This window comes from Pollicipes pollicipes, unplaced genomic scaffold (genome assembly GCF_011947565.3).
Source record: "Pollicipes pollicipes isolate AB1234 unplaced genomic scaffold, Ppol_2.1 Scaffold_7261;HRSCAF=8764_pilon_pilon_pilon, whole genome shotgun sequence".
Lineage (NCBI taxonomy): Eukaryota > Metazoa > Arthropoda > Thecostraca > Pollicipedomorpha > Pollicipedidae > Pollicipes > Pollicipes pollicipes.
Genome location: NW_023597054.1, coordinates 8,981,839 through 8,999,065, shown reverse-complemented (window position 1 = coordinate 8,999,065; position 17,227 = coordinate 8,981,839). Strand labels below are relative to the sequence as shown.

General features: G+C 47.1%; 1 protein-coding gene across 1 annotated transcript; it reads right to left on the bottom strand.

The window, feature by feature from the left end:
- Positions 1-342: 342 nt before the first annotated feature.
- LOC119112224 (mesoderm induction early response protein 1) lies at positions 343-16,953 on the bottom strand. The gene is made up of 6 exons (XM_037236318.1): positions 16,932-16,953; positions 9,257-9,592; positions 8,520-9,011; positions 6,273-6,449; positions 2,540-2,667; positions 343-1,375 (listed from the first exon to the last, which is right to left on the bottom strand). The coding sequence occupies exons 1-6, from the start codon at positions 16,938-16,940 to the stop codon at positions 1,132-1,134; spliced, it is 1,386 nt and encodes a 461-aa protein (XP_037092213.1). The 5' UTR covers positions 16,941-16,953; the 3' UTR covers positions 343-1,131.
- Between the last annotated feature and the right edge of the window lie 274 nt (positions 16,954-17,227).

Below are 17,227 nucleotides of genomic sequence, written 5' to 3'. Positions count from 1 at the left end.
TCCCGGGGCATCCAGAAATTTCTGGATTTATGCTCTTCATTCTCTTGATTCTCTTGATTAGCTAGGAGTACACTTGTCAGCCCACTTAGGGCACGACCGCGCCGCCTGAACCCTCACAAAATAAGATCGATGCTCGGCCAGCCCACTGGGACGACAGCACAGCGGTCCATGCCGTCTAGGGACCTCGGCCGCATTTCCATTACAGCACTAGTGATCAGAAGGAAAAGCGGCATCACAATCACGCACTTCCCGGTTCGACCACGGATACCAGCGAACTCCCCATGGTCTAGGCGGGCGTGGACGCGGGCCACAGTCATTTGTTCGTCAATCAAAATAGAGGACTTCTTCGTTCATTCCGTCCCATTTCTGAACAACCATCGCCCTTATATCGCCCTTAGATCCCGTGTCTTCACGTACATGTTCGTCGCCATGTGACAATCTACTGATGACTGCATCTGATGAAATACAAAACACGTTCGCAGGGCTACACGAATAAGAAAACGACGAGGCATGTTTCAAAATAAGGCGTCTTGCTGTCTCAGCAGACGCAGAGAGCCCACTGCCAATGCGGGCCGCGGACAAAGTCACATACCCGGCTACGTACCCTCTCCTAACTCGTGCGGAATACTCATGTCCACCAGTTTAATTCAACGCTCGCATAGCCGCCTAAGGCAATAACAGAGTAGGAAAACGTCACCAGAAGTCAAACCAGAGACGGGTTCTCGCGTTGAACCAAACCCGAACTCCTTCACAGGACACTACAGCGTCAACCGCCGCTGGGCGGACAAGGCGCCAGCGCAGCGTGACAATCTCCGCCACTGCGCCCCACTGTGGGGAGCCGGGGATTACACGCAACTCATACAGGACACGAACAGTCATAACAGCCATTCCGACACTAGCAACTTATTACTGGCCAGAAAGGCGATAATGCGATGCTGTTCACATTCTCGCTTCGGCCACCTATCGTCACAACTTGTACACTGAACTTGGCGCTTACGCGCACAACGCTGGCGCTACCAGCGGCTCTCCGCGTCCAGTGCGCGGCGGCCGACGATTTGTACTGGTCCAGACAGCGGGCCGCCGCCGGGCGCCCAGGTAGCTGACGCCGGGGCCAGCTGACGGCCGCAGTCGTCACTGCTGCAGGTGTTTGGAAGAGGCGTGCGCACCGCTGCCCACCAGCACGGCGGCGCCGGCTAGCGACACCTGTACGGGGCCCGGGTAGGTGGCCGGAGCTAGCGACGGCGGCCACCGCTTCAGCTGCGCGCCGTCCGTGGCCATCAGGATCTGCAGGCTGGGCGCCGAGTCGCCGTCGCCGCGGCCGCCAGCTGTGTTCGGGTCGCGGTCCTGCTCCTCCAGGAAGCGGTCCATGTAGTCCCTGCAGCGAGAGGCCCACTCACGTAGCGGCACCCAGTGCGGACAATGACTCGGGTGCTCATCCCAGAAACGGGCACACGTTACGTCCGTGTCCGTGGGTTCAGCTTGATTTTTCAACCGTTGGTGCTAAGTGACCAATCGTCACCTATGGCTCAATCCAGCGCCGCTGGATTTGAGGTGCCATACACCGAAAATAAGCATTTTGAGGACACATTTGCGGATAATATCACCTGACATACTCATCGCAAAAGGCGAGCAAAGAAAACGCAAAGGCCTTACCGCATTGTAGTGTGTTTTGACTAGCAACATCACTTGTAATACGTGCCTCACCTTGCCCTGGCAAAGCGGCCACTATTACAGCGATAGATCATACGATGACACCGGCCAAGCAACAGCCATTTCCACCGTACTATACTGAAATACGGCCGTACATACGGCAGGTCGCTCTTGAGCTTAATTTATGCCTGAACTTAGCCAAGAGAAAGCAAACATAGAAGCGTGCATTCTTTCATGTCAGTTAATGATTCCGCCCAAAAGACTAGTCTATCCTTGGGCAGCTACTGATACACAAGCTACTACTAGCTACTAGCTACTGATACACAAGGAGAGACCTCGCATGGCACAGCTGTTGTGTGGACACTGATCCAGCCACCCAAATGGTTTAAAAGGCGAAGGCCGTGATAGCTTTGCTCCGATAGCCAGGCATACATATAGGTCTTTCTTGGTCGGAGGAAAAATGAATCCTTTCGGGGAAATCGAATCCTTGAAAAACGTGCGTCTGCTTCTCACTCATAGATCATATTGGCGGGGACTGCACCATCAGCACGGCAAAAATGTGTGCCCACCAAGCCGCCGCACGCAAGCAATGGTCACATCTCTGATGTCATGGCAGCTATATGCTTTTGCTAACCGCATGCTTCTAGCGGCATGAGGTAACTACGAAGTGAGCACGTCACGTCATGCCGCCAAGCCTGCCTCACATTAACTGGATACTTAACGAATTCGAAAATGCCTAGCAGTGGTCAGTTATGAATAAAGGGCAATACATATGCATTTAGTTCCAAAAACAAATCATGATACTTCATGTCGCTGAAAGCTGCATGTTAAATATGCATGGAATGGCTACTTATGATAATTCAGTTGATAAAGCCCAATGTGTACTTACGTGACGCCAGGATTAAGGGCATATTTTCTCTTCTCCATTTTGGTTTTGTTCGCAAACACGTCGTGTCGTTCCGTTTTTTTCCACAGGTAGTAGAACTGCACTAATTCGCCCACTGATCGGGTCCGCACCTGTTGGCACAAATGACGAAGTTATCTCAATGGAGATCAGACACACAGAGGCCAGCCATAGACATTATCGCATCCTTGTTTCAATAACCCAGCCTTGCCTAGCTTTAACTGATAATTTGTATCTGTTGTTGTTCATTGGAGTTTTCGGGCGCGTCGACTGCAGTGGTCATTTTGCGCCCATAACTATGCTGTTAATTAGTACGGTGTGAAAATGACTTGAAAATCAATATCTTTTAAAAACGAAAAGAGCTGTTTGGGACCAAGAAAGGAGGAACTGTCACCAAGCACATCGTTTATCGTCAGGGTCGAAGCCTGTGAACCAAAGTGACGTCGTCGTTCTTCGAAGAGGCATGGACATGATATAATGACATGATGGACAGTCAGGACGGCACCACACCGCTGGCATAGGGGTCTGTCGGCTCCATGTAACAGATGGCCATGGGTGGCATAGGTATGCCCAATGCGCAGCCTGCATAAAACCACCTCTTCCCACCGCACACTGCGAGAGCATGACGACCACAAGCCCAACTCTGTCTTTATTGCCCTGAGCTTATTGCCCCCCACCTGGTCCCAACAGCGCTGCAATCTGCTTCTCAGGAAGGTCTTGACTGCCGGGTAAAAATCTCTGGCAGGGATAGGCAAAAACCGGGTATATGGTGCTACCGCTGCTCGCTTAGCAGCGGCATCAGCCAGTTCGTTGCCCACGATACCGACGTGACTAGGGATCCAGCATAGTGCAACTCTCTTTCCAACCCGATTCAATTGTGTCAGGCGTGATAAAATGTCCTGTAAAAGGGGACATGATGGATAAAAAGACTTCAGTGCAGAGAGACTGCTCAGTGAATCTGTAAAAATGGCGTGTGAAGATTCTTCACCCACTTCGATGAAACATATCGCCTTGGTGATTGCAACTAATTCCGCCGTAAAAACTGACGAGTGAGCCGGTAACGAGAACGATCGAGTGACGGACCCGCTAACGAAAGCACAACCCACGCCATCCGAGGTTTTGGATCCGTCTGTGTATGTCAGGGTATATCCTTCATAACACGCCAAAAGCTCAACTGCCCTGGATCTCAATAGGTGTGGTGTGACGTCTTTTTTCCTAATTTCCGTAAGCGAGGTGTCAATGAAGGGTGTGGTCATTTGCCAGGGAGGAGAAGCCAGGCGGCTTACTTGCCTTACACCCCGAACAGGAATTCCGCTCTCAAGCAATAACGCTCTCATTCGGGAACCAAAAGTTAAAGCGTGCTGCTGCGGCCCATGACGAAGAGAACTTACTGCAATGATAATTTGTATCATGAAAGCCTTGTTTGACCTTCATGATGGCAGCTTCCTCTAATGGCCTTTAACCTTACCTTACCTTAACTTGTGGTGATCCGGAATTATAACAGGCCACTAGGCCTGTAGATCCCGGTCTCGTCAGGCTACCGGTCCGGTAACCGAACAGTCTAAAAATCATGGACAGATTTGGTATGGGACGTCATATATGTCAACCCAGTGCCTATCAAGCCTAGACTTGAACTGATCAACTAAGTTGACGACACGACCGGGTAGGGAAGAGCGTTCCAATCGTTGACAACCCACGTGCTGAACGAGTTACGACGGACGAAAGTCCTAGCTCGAGGTTTTCTGAGCTTCCATTGGTGTTCTCTTGTCACCTCCGAGTTGTGCCTTGTCAGGAGCACCTCTTCCGACAGCGACATACCTCCGTAAAACAGCTGGTACAGTTACCATGTCTCCCCTGCGACGACGGTAGTACAGCGAGGGCAACTGAGGGAGTCTGAGCCTCTCAGGGATGGCTGGCGCCTCACTTTATAGACAAGCCGGGTAGCTCGTCGCTGAACTTGTTCCAGCCGCTTCTGGTCCAGTTTGCCGAACGGGCCCCAGATGACGTTGCTATACTCTAAATACGGACGTGCTAAGATCTTAAAGAGCAATGACAACGTGCAAACATCGATGTTGGCAAAAGACCGCCTCACGACCGCCAGCATCTGGTTGGCCTTGGAGATCGCTTCCGCCGTCTGCACGTGGAACTGAAGCCGGTAATACACGAAGATCCCGAGGTCCTTCTCGGTGGACTCGACCGCGATTTCGGCGGCGTGCAAGAAGTAGGTCAGCCTCGGGATTCAGTTCCCGATGTGCATTATTTTGCACTTTGCTGCACTAAAGGAGAGCAGCCACTCCTTTGACCACTTGGCCAGGGCGTCAAGGTCAACCTGCAGTGGTGTCAGTCAGGCGCCTTGGGACACGACAGCAGACCTTGGTGTCACCCGCAAACGTCTACACCATGCTTGGTACTTGTTCTGTAGATCGTTCGCGAAAATTTCGAACAGCGTTGGTCCAAGCACTGATCCTTGCGGGATGCCGCTGACGACGTTGGTCCAGTCCGACTTCCAGCTCTGGACCTGCACTCTACATCCGGTGGGTAAGAAATCCAATATATATTATCTAACATATAATGTTAGATAATATATTAACATAAAAACATATTATATATTGCAAATATATAATATAAATCTTCCAAAAATACATCATCTATATAACATATAACATCTAATATATATTTCACAATATCTTAATCCCATATTCCGGATGATTTGATATAATGGCAATGTTCGACATTTAAAGATAGTGAAGCAAGCATCATACATGATTAAATAGGCTAACTTTTAAGTACTGGTGTAGTTTCAGCGGAAGAGCGTTCTAGACGCCCGATTTTTCTGCTTAATATATATGCTCCTCAATACGTCATTGTTTCATTGCGTTATCGTGCCTTTCACAACATTGGCTAAGAGCCAATTGGCGGCCGTTTTATCTGGAAATCGTGCCCACAAATGCCAGATGTGAACGACATGACAATCTTTTTTTTACCTTGGCCGTCGCACGGCCAATGGAATGGCAAGATTTGAGCGACGTTTTTATGACGTCATGGATGTTCTGTGATCTTGAAAAAAATCCCCGAAATAGTCAGCACATCTTCGCGGGTGTGTGGCCCAGAACTTAGATGGGCTTAGGTCTCAAGAAGGGCGGGGCTGTGAGCTGCACCGAATGATCTCCAGATGGTCATTTCAGTTCAAAATCCCATAAAGATGTGGAGTACACCCTTGCAATCAGCTTTTTAGAGGTCTGCTGCACGAACTTCCGCCGAATTTGAAGGTATGTTCTTTGGTAACTTAATGGAATCGATTCCGTTTATCCTGAACCTTTAGCCAACTTTTCCCAACAACCTGAGAAAATATTGTATAGTTCCCAATCGTAACATGATCAGTGATACAATTTTGAGTTCTTTATGGTTGCGAGAACTTTCACCAATTACAAAATAAAATATAAACAAATTTCGTTCTAATGATCCTAACAATTTGTCCACAGCAATAACCATGATAACATTGCAACCCTCCACACAGTTTGTGCAAAGGATGATGAGAGGCCACAGCAAACAAAAGAGCTGTATGTTGATATCATGCACCACGTCGCCAACCATCCCCCAAACCAGGGCAGAATTTCACCACGGATGGCTTTCGGATACGTTTTTCCGGGACAAAAATGGCAGAGACCATTCACACTCCCAGACTTCAGGAAATCGGCCGGCCTGTCGAAACAGCTACCTTTTGCTGTTGTATCGTGTAGAAGTCCTTGCCATAGAAGCGTAGGCCGTTCTCGAAGTTTGCGCACTCCTCTTCGGACCACAGCGAAAGCGCGTCAATCGGCTGGTGATTGCTCATCTGTGTGCGTCGCATGGCTTCCTCCACACTGTGACCGCACTGCTGCAGCAGGAACAGTGCCTGGGCGACACACAACCGTCAGCACATCGCAGGACGGCACACGGAGCGACAACAGAAGCATAGACTGGGCGACGTGCGAGTCAACACGTCACCGGACAGCGCATAGTGTACCCACAGCGCTGCTGCAGCTGGAATCGCACTGCTGCAGCAAAACAGCGCTTGGGCGACACACAACAGTCAACAGCAGCAGCACAGGAATAGCACTGCTGCAGCAGGAACAGTGCCTGGACAACGCACACCAGCCAACACGCCACCGAACTGCACGCAGTGCGCCAACAGTACTCGTGCGGCAGAATTAGCGCTCGGCCAGGCACAAGCGCCAACACAACACTCGATCGTACGCAACAGCTACTTGGTTCTATAGAATGTTTGAGGCGGTGCCATGGTACAGATGGAATAATGTTGGGAACGCTCCTTGTCGATGGTGGCGATCACCGTCCCCCGAAATGACATATCTGTGGTTGAGGGGGCCGGTGATTGCCACCCGGCCCCTACCGTTAATTACGGGGAACTGGTGAGGCGCTGTAGACCCGTCTTTTCATGTTTTTGATATGAAAGCATTAACTATTATCGGAATTCTACGGCCAGTGAACTACTGGAATAATTTTGCGCCCATATCCGAAAACTTTGTGCGCATGTCAACTGATGAGCCTTTTCATGCTTTCAGTTTAGTTGTCACCATCTACCTGGTACACCTGGTCACGACTGCTTGTAGCCAAAGCTACCACCTCACTTGAACTCGACTTGAACACTTTCCAACAGCCCATGACAACTGTAGGTGCAATTTGGCACCAATGTGGGAAAATAATCACTGGCATGGCTTTCCAAGTTTGTAAGACAAAATAAGTGAATTACTCTTGAGTACAATCATTGTAGATGTATGTGCTTATGGATGTAGATGTATAATGGTTCAGGTACAAATAATCAATGCCTAACAAAAACAAGCCTGACTTCATCACACCCATTATGCAGAATACCAATACTTCTCAGCCATTCAGACAACCAATATCACTGAGTCCTTAACAAGTTTATAAGGATCAACTCCAGCCTTCAATGGGAAATAGCTTTGGTTTCTAGGCAAATGACAAGTGGATTTGTAGACCATCCACATTGAAAGGCCACAAGATATTCAGACATGCACCCATGCACAATGCAGCCCCATATACATCTATGAAGTGTTAGACTCAGTAACAGGTAAATGTCGGAAAACAAACTGGAAATGGGGCTGGAGTGACTAGACAGAGGTTCCCATAAACATCCTGCATGACAAACACAGCCATGTGCCAAGAGTGCCTATAGCACATTCAGCCTGAAGCATGTGCAAAAACGGGGGTATGCAAACGACAAAGACCCTAAACATCATTGCTAGTTAGCTGACTCCACTCTGCTTCACAACCAATTTTAGTCATGGCGAAATGTTTGGTGACAAAAAAGGATATGTGTAGAAAGCTAAATTTTCAAACATTTCAACAGCACATAAATTTCAATTAAATTGCTTCTTAAAGCATGTTTCAAGGCAAGATAAACTTGGGAGTAAAAAACTAACAAACCAAGAAAAATGTAGCAACACTAATTTGGTTTGCAAATTATGAAAAGCAACAACTTGTGCCTAAAATTGCATCTTGACTGTCAAGTGGTGTGGAAGTTATTTACATACATCTGTGGTTATTCAGTGCCTTTTCAGTTGGCGAGGGGGCAGGTGACAACATCACCATCGCGTAAATCATGCTTACCTTAGGCAAATTCAATACGAGGACGCCCTGTTGCTTTTGCTTTAACACTTATATGCATTAAGGTACAGATAAAGATTTGAGAGCCGACAAATGTTGCTGTCCATGTGCACTTGGTTGGTAACCCTGGCATGTGCATTTGGCACATGTATGAACTGATACATCCCAATGATGTTCCAATCGAGGTTCTGGGCCCGAGCTGTGGTAGCATGGTTTGGACAACATTTGGTTGTGAAATTTGGACAAAAGGCTGCAAAGTCAGCAAAACGGGACATTAATGATGCCAGAACACAAACTCACTAGGTGTCGACTGCCACCCAAACATAAGTGTAAGCCGTACCTGTTCATGGTCGCGCACGTGGCAGCCGCTGGGCACGGCCGCCAGCCCCGAGGCGGTCTGTAGGCGCGCCTCCTGCACCTGGCCCAGGTAGCGCTCCACGTCGGCCGCACTCAGCGCCGCTGGGTCCCACAGCAGCTTGTCCTCGTTCTCGTAGGGCGGCGTGTCGCCGTAATGACTCAGCCCGTCCGGGATCTGTGCCTGGTATACGCTGCCGATCATGATGGTCTTGCGCCAGTTGCTGTCGTCCCCCGAGCTCTCCGAGCTGTCCGACTCCTCGGCGTCGTCGGCGGCGGTGGTCGGTATACCGTCTTCGGCCGGCACCTCCGAGCGGAGTGCGCGCTTGCCTCCGCCGCCGGCCGGCTCCAGGTCTGGGTAGAGGGCGGCCAGTGCCGAGCGGCGCGCCTTCTTGGCCGGCGGCGGCCCGCTGCTCTCGGGTACCTCGCGGTCTCCCGGCTCTGGACCGCTGGCCTCCTCCTTGTCTAGCCCCAGCTCCTGGTGGGACAAAAAGAGCGCAATGATTGTGCCATCTGGACATGAAGACTAGGAACACCATGACGAAAACGACAGCCGTGTTGACACACAAAACTGATGCAATGATTATGTCCACAAGATATGATGTTACTGCTGTGGCAAACGATAGTGCAGGTCGCTGGCTGAGACCAAATTACCTGTTACCGACACACCGGTCGGGTCTGGGCCTCCATGTGTGTGTGTGTGTGTGTGTGCACTGGCCGCACCTGATTGCTGGCCGCCTCCTCTGAGGTGGAGCTGGACTGGGAGGCCTCGGCGTCGTCGGGCGCCGGCTGGTCGGCGACGGCCGGCGGCGGTGCTGGGCCGTCGCCGCTGCCGCCCGGGTAGCGGCCGTACATGGCCAGCAACTTCTCAATGGGCATGTCCTGCTCCTGCTGCAGCAGGTCGGCCTCCGTGCGCTGCTGCTCGGCCGTCTCGCTCGCCTCTGCCTCGTCGAGCGTGCCCTCGTCGTCGAAGTCGTTAACCATCATGTCGACGGTGGGCTCGAACTCACGGTCGCGATCACTGCCGGCTGGCGACGGCTGGTCGCGGCCGCCCGATTGCTGCAATGCCAGGTGGACCAGCATCACAGACCAAGCTAGACCGGGCACCTTCAACCACATAGTACATTGCAGTTGTCAGTACTTGACTATGCCACCAGCAAAAAAATGCTACTAGTTTTACACATTGTTAGTCCTTTGTATAGCCAAAGAAGGGGCTATACAAAGGACTACATCTAACATATAAGGCTTAGGTGGCCTCGCAGCTACATCTAAGGCTTAAGTGGCCTAACTTTTACTCCACTAATCCAGTATTGGAAATTCCAAAAATTTTCCTGGTACCAGAGTACAATTTTCTATAGTGGAGTACAAAATTATCAAAGTGCTGCGGGTCAGTACAGGTTTATTTGGGTTACCTTTGAGGGATAATAGTACAATGGGTGGAACTCAACAAAAACGCCACTTTTCATGTACAGCAATTCATGTAAAAGCACTTTAAATGAAAGGAAACATCAGCATTAAACATGGCACACTGGAACAACACAGTCTCATACTCTGTACAATGAAAAACATGTGCATATACATTGGTTAGCAATTTATGGAAGGCTCTGTGTATACACCCTCCAAAACGAATGGTAATTACGCATCGGGCTTGTACCCTCTCCAAAATGGAGGGTGGCTACACACCGGGCTTATACACCCTCTCAAATGGAGGGTGGGTACAGTATGCACAGCCAGACAAAAATGGCACACAAAAATGCAAATGAACATGCCACAGACGGCCACCTAATCATGCTCCACCACGATCGCGCTACTCACGCTCCACCACGGTCACGCCTGCACCAGGCAACTGATTTTAAAAACAGCTTAACATTCACACCCTCCATCTTCCCACTCCTGGTCAACACAAGAGGCCCTGCACGTCCCATTGGAACAATAGAGACAGGCAGTACTCTTCACCGATTTACCGAGCCAGCGCAAGGACAATGCCTGACAGACCCATCCAGACCGGCCAAAAGGGACCGGAGTCAGTCACTCCGCTGACTCCGGCGGATCCTGCAAGGCATTAATGGATTTTGATGCGCTTTAACCGATATCATTGCGAAATATGATCATCTACGTTGCAATTAATTGATGTTTTTGTCCTTAAAAAAACCTCCTTAATTTGCCCGGCCAAAGTTATGGGTTTATGTTACTCTAGTGTCCTGGTGTTTTTGTCGAAATGAGATGGCGGTCTCCGAACAGTTTTTTGGCTACTTATGGCAACGTTTTTCGACTTCAAATGGTATTTTTGTAAAACATGAATTACCAGCTATAATTTTGTACCCCAAAGCGACAAATTTAACTTGGTTTAAATCCACAGCTCCCGTAACATTTTTGTATTCCGGATACCAGGAAGTGGCAAAAAATCCAACTACAGGGCGGTTCTGGATGAGAACAAGGAAGTCCTTCTTCATAATCGTGACTCCCATCTCTATACAGCTTCCCTCCAAATAATTACAAATCTGTTCAAGGCATAAGCGCGAGCAGAATATTTATGCTCTTAACAGATCAGTCACGAGGAGGCGAATCATTAAAACCAATTGGAGAGCTTTGCTATGTTCAACCTCCAACCTGAGCTGGGAGGCGGGTGCAAGCCGCTGAATAGTTTAGACGTTTCCGACGCTGAATTGCGAGTGATTCCCTTATTTGCATTGCCATGACAGCGGTGGCGCGTGGGTAGGCGGCCGTCTGCGGTAGATGATTGGGCGTGCGGTTTTCTATGACTGTTTGTTGCATCCTTGGCAAGTAATGCGGTTCGTCGTCAATGATAGGTTAAGTCATGTTCAAGTTTGAGTTGGTCTGCATAGGGCATAGGAAGTGAGAGCTTTGCTAATCTACAAACCAGTGCCATTCTGGTACTCGTTTCTAATTCCCTGGTATTGTTCAAAGGCGATACCATTTAACATTCACAAGTTTTATTTTTCACATTTCCAAATGTGGTTTATCATATGCCTAGGTGGCAACATAGGCTGCTTGCTATTGGGCATCTTTGTCTGGTGGGTGCAAAATCTGTGCTCTTGCAGATATCAATACATGGCTCCTGATGGCATTTTATTTTGTCCTGACACAAAGAAGTAAAATGGGTTTTCCAAAAACTGTTCTTGTTGCATCATGATGGAGTACAAAATATTTGATTTTACCTAGTCACAATCATGGAGTACAAAATCTCCTGGTATGCATTATACCAGGAAACATTAGGTTTTCCAACACTGCACTAATCACATGAGCTTAATTTTCAACACTTCTCCATGTGTAGAAATTTACTTATTCTACCTTTCATAAATTTCACACCACTACCTCCCTATATCAATGCTTTGTATATCAAAAGGGGAATAAGTGCATGCCATCATGTACTATCTTACAGAATGCCCTCAAGTATGATCATCACAAAAGCACTGACACACATGCCACCAGAAGTGCATGCCATCATGTACTATCTTACAGAATGCCTTCAAATATGATCATCACAAAAGCACTGACAGACCATAGTGGCACTGAGATTAAAACCTGAGGTCCCAACAAAGGAGACAAAGGAGCTAACCACTTGGCCATTATGTAAACTCAATGCTTAGCATGGCATCCCTGCCAGCTACATTTCCAGCAACCAGCAGACACCTTTGAAGCCTATGAACTGCCATGTTTGCATAATTTTGAGCTTGACAGCTTTTGCAAGCCTCTGATGTAAATGAAGTATTTGTACATGACTAGCCCCTCATTTTGTTTGTTAAATAACCAGTGTGGGAAAAACCTCTGTTTTCTGGTGGATGTGGCACCAGGAAATTTTGTACTCCAGGCTCTTGACTGGTAAGAATGACAATTTTTGTACTCCAGACAAATGCTGCAGTCGCCCCACAAAGCAGACACCATTGCAAATGTATGAGCCTGAGTATAAGTACCAAGGCAGACAGTTTTGCTTTCTTGACAGCCAGGAGGGTGCATGAACTTGGCTTTCATAAAGTGAGTTATAACTTTTATTTGATTTCCAGGGACAAAACATATGGAGCACCAAGAAATGGAAACAGGCATCTGCAATCCTGCAGGAGCTAGCCAATCCAGGGCATTCATGTCAATGCCCTTCATCATTGTATTACATGGGTTAGATGCACTTGTACAAGCCTATGCAACTCCTGAATGGTGATGCCAACTCATGTGAATTACTTCTGTGGGAATTAAATAAACTGAAATATGAAATGTGCTTGTTTTAAGTACCTACCGCTGCCACATACCTCGCATGTCATTACCTGTGGGGAAAATATATGGCGCACCTGAGTAAGACCGCATTCTCCACGACGCACACACCTACCGATACCTTTCAAGAAATGGACAAACATATCACGGCTCTGGCTCCCACCACGCGACGAACCCATCGCCTCCCGTACCCGAAACCAACGGCACCCCAGCCTCCTGCAACTGACGAGTGCATTTTCGAGCAGTGAGGGTCCGCGTCGCAACAGACACCTACAACAATATTCGTTCGACCAGAAAACCACTAGCAGCACCAAAATCATCGATGGCACATCTTTTTCAACTAGGTCATTCAAAGACTCGCCGAGCAAGAAGTCCAGCATGCCAACTATGCTCTTAACTTACCTCATATTAAGATAACATGCTAGCGATTTTACCAAAGGACGTGCATCTTGCAAACAGTTTGGTGGGAAAATTTCAAAGATTGCAGCATTGCACATCCTTTTCAAAGCAGCCTGTTTCATTCCTGCTCCTGCCATACGAGCCACCAATCACCATCCAACTTGCAATTAAACTCAAAATCATAGCATTCAAACACACCACATATCGGCACTTTTGAGATAGAATCATGACATTAAATGGCACCCAAATATCACTTTGTGGGCAGCACTTTTGGTGGTAATGGCTCCTTTTGGGTTCTTAAATGTCATCGGGAATTACGTTCCCAAAATGGGAGTTTGTGACATGCAGCATTCCAAAACTTATTACTATTGTATAAATGATAGTACGTCAACCACTTTTTCAGGAATTGGTAAATGTCGGTCTTTGAAGACTCGAGGATATCTTACTTATTGAACGACGGTATCATGTCTCCAGGCTCAACCAGTACCTATACTTGTAAGATAGAGGTGGTCCATAACCCAGTGGGAAAAAATCGCAGTGCTTGGTTGCCCTTCTCACAATGGGGCCTATGGGGAGACCCGGGGAGGACAAGCCGGAGTACGAGCCGGAGAACAGCAAGTTTTTAGCAAAGTTAGCCAAATTTAAATGAAAAATTTACGTGTTTTGGTATCGCCCAGATACGGGCCTTCCTCAGAGGGTATTGAAATGGCATGATATGCCTTAGAATGAGAAATCTCTATAGATTTGTAGTACAGGTACTGCATTATCTCGGCGTTGTCTTGCGCCACCAGAAGATAATATATGTTTGTAGGTGGAAAATAGCAACTTGAAATGCATGACTGTAAAGCTCTATGATTTTTCTACCACAAACTTAACAATTTGTGTTGGTGCAACTGCATAAATAGCTTTTCTTAGACTATTCATCACAGCCTGTCATTTCAGGACCGACCCGTGGTACTTGTACTTGGTTGCCCCATTGACGAGTGCTAGAGTGCCATCACAATGTCTGTGAATGCGCCAGAACTCCTGTGCATGGTTTGGTTGTCTTGATGTGGTGGGAGTGAGGAGGGCAGAGGATGAGTGAAGCTGCTTGGGATTATGTGCATCGTAGTTGCGAGTTTGAGGCATTCAGTGAGGCCAAGTGGAATTGGTTGTCTTCAATTTTCACACAGCATGCATCCACACTTCTAAAGTTACTTGGGATTTAGCTTTGGACCGCTATTAAGTGATTCCAAAAAAGGTAAATAAATACCCGGGGACTGATCTATAAATGTTTACCGCTGCAGGCTGGTACAGAATCACCTTGGTATAACCTGCTCTACCTACAGCATGGTGGGTAGGTATGTAGGTACTAAGATATCTATATACAGCATTAATGCTAGGCTTGGGTTTCCCATGTGGGATCAAATATGAGGCTGGCCTGTTTTCAGCCTGTGGTTATAATTGCTGTAAACTGACAGGTGGTAATGCTGCCATGTTCCTTGCTGTCAGGCGTAAGGTCTTGCAGTGACACTATTAAAATTGTCCCTACATAGGATCATAGGGAACTTGGAGAAGAGGAGAGGGATAACAGGAGGTGCAGGAAGAGAGGAGGAGAAGAAGTGGAGGATGAGTGGAAGGAGAAGAGTGACAGAAAGAGAAGGTGAGGAACTGAAAGAGGAGAAGAGCAGAAAGACAAGGATAGGAAGAGGAACACTTTTGGTATGTTTATATTAATTATGTAAAGGCCAAATGGACAACATGTTAGTGATGTCACATACATAAGGCTTTCATAGTCAGTTGCAGCTGCCCAAGACTCATTAAAAAGCCAGGGTGTGATGCACAGTGGTTGTCCGCAATTCAGTTTGTCAGTAAGCAGAGGATGCACCTGATTTATCATTTTGATATTGTGTAAGTTTGCATGTGGATAGGTAATGATAAGTAACTGAGCTTTGCATGATGCACCTGTAAATGCATATGTATTAAGTTTTGTTGTTAACCTCTCTAACTGTATATTTCTTATCAACATGTACCATTACTCGATCTTTGCATGTATATGTGAGCTAGTAGCAATACAGGGATATGGATGGGATCATTGTGGCACCCTCACTCACAAGAAGTGCTCTGTTCCACTGAAATGCAAAATTGCATGCTGACACTAATTTTTGCCAGAAAAACATTGGGAAAATGTTGACCCATTAAAGGCAGTATGTGATGTACTCCAAGCAAGGCCCATTGTGCAGACACTCATTCCACATTAGACAGACCTTTGCTTGCAGGCAAGTTTGTACTCCGACCACAACAAATTTGTACTCTGCCACCAGCAAAAAAAAAAACTAATTTCCCACCCTGAGGGGTTGGCACCCTATCCAACTAAACAGGGAACCACACACTTGTTCCCAAGTTAAGTACATCTAGGTCAGTAAAAGCCTAGGCAGGTATCACATTGCCCCAAAGTCTTTCCTCTGGGTGAGAAAGATTGTACCTGGGCTAGAATGTAGCTGCACTAACTGAAATGCTCCAAATACTCCTACTTATGCTGTGTCTTGCATAATATTTCAATAATAAACTTAACATTATGTGCTCCAGGGAATGGTGCAGCAGGTGCACAACATTTTAAGCATCTGCTCATCAGTCTTTATTGGGACTGACACCTTAACAATAGTTATCAATATCAATGACTTTGTATCAGCTCCATGGCTTAAAAATACAGTAGATTCAAGCAAAGACTTAGGAAGGAAGCACTTACTTGGGAAGCTAGAAAGCTTATGAATTGCAAGCAGGCAGTTTCTAATGGTCTTTGGCAATCACTGAGACCAGCTTGAGCATGGTGTTTACTGCCATCTGCTGCCTAAGAATGTCATTCAGTGTCAGCTGTGAATGTATTGCAAATTCACTTGGTTATGTTGTTCTCACAAGCCGTGATTTTAATATTTTTGTTCTTTACGAAGAGCCAAAAACAAATTTCAGATACTGACTAGCAGCTAGTTTACCTGTTCAGCACAAGCAGCTGAGGCTAATGCAAGCATATTTTTTGCACTTGCACAAGGCTTGTTATTCCAGCACCTCAATCTAATTGGGGGATCTCTGGTTACATGGCTGCTGCATCATTATTTACATCCAGGGCTGAAGCAGTACAACAGCAAAAAAGCAAACTGATGCCATTGAGATATGTTTGGGGCATTTGACCCTTGGGCTACTCCCACCTTTATGAATTATCATGCCTTGGTTTATTTCCATATCACAGTGCATTCTATAGTTCCACCTGATTCCTGACTACTCAACAACTTGGTATCTGCCCATAATATCCATCATAAGCTGTTCCTAAAATAGTGTGAGTTGCCTACTTGATGGATTCCTGGCACAAAATTTCTCAAATTTGCCCCATATGCTAGTTCTTGCTTCCGCATTACACTAACAAGACCTTAATGAAATCTGCTCCAGTTTACAGATTAACATGCCATTTGAGTCATTATTTGTATACAACACTACAGGCCCAATGCCATCCTTCAAGTTATTGGCACACCTCTGTTCACTACCCCAATGATGCTCACGGTCTTGTTCACCCTCCCCGACAGGTATAACTTACACATAGTTTAAACTTAATATTTCCTAAGCCCAATGCTGGAGGACATCCACGGAAGACATTTATGGCGCATACGTAATAAGCAACTTCCTTCCATCCCACTTTAAAACGTATGGCATAGCAACACAATCAGTCACAAATAACAGCAATGATTAGAAAAATCACACTTTAATTCGTGGATGACGATGAATAAGTGGCATAGCTTACGTCCGCCATCTCTGCGCTCGGCGCCGACCAGCGGTGGAAGGTAGCTTCTAAATCAACGGAATGTTGTTAAAGTGCAGCCAAGCTTAGCGACAAGAAACCTACAAATATATATGGTTAATTACTGACAGTATTCGCGAAACGTTTTTCATTAATTGTGCACAAAAATAAGCGTTACAAACAAATAAAACCTGAACAAATAAATAAGGCTTTGACATAAGTCACCCTGAGGTTAAAGAGATCGACAAAAACGACAGGATTCACCTCCCTGAGACTGCCGCAAAGCATGCTGCCGCGAT

Excerpts from the sequence above, each read along its gene's own strand:
- LOC119112224 (XM_037236318.1), bottom strand. Across the intron at positions 6,450-8,519 it reads ACGTGCGCGACCATGAACAG|GCACTGTTCCTGCTGCAGCA; the intron begins GTACGGCTTACA and ends TGTGTCGCCCAG. Across the intron at positions 1,376-2,539 it reads GCCCTTAATCCTGGCGTCAC|GGACTACATGGACCGCTTCC; the intron begins GTAAGTACACAT and ends CTCTCGCTGCAG.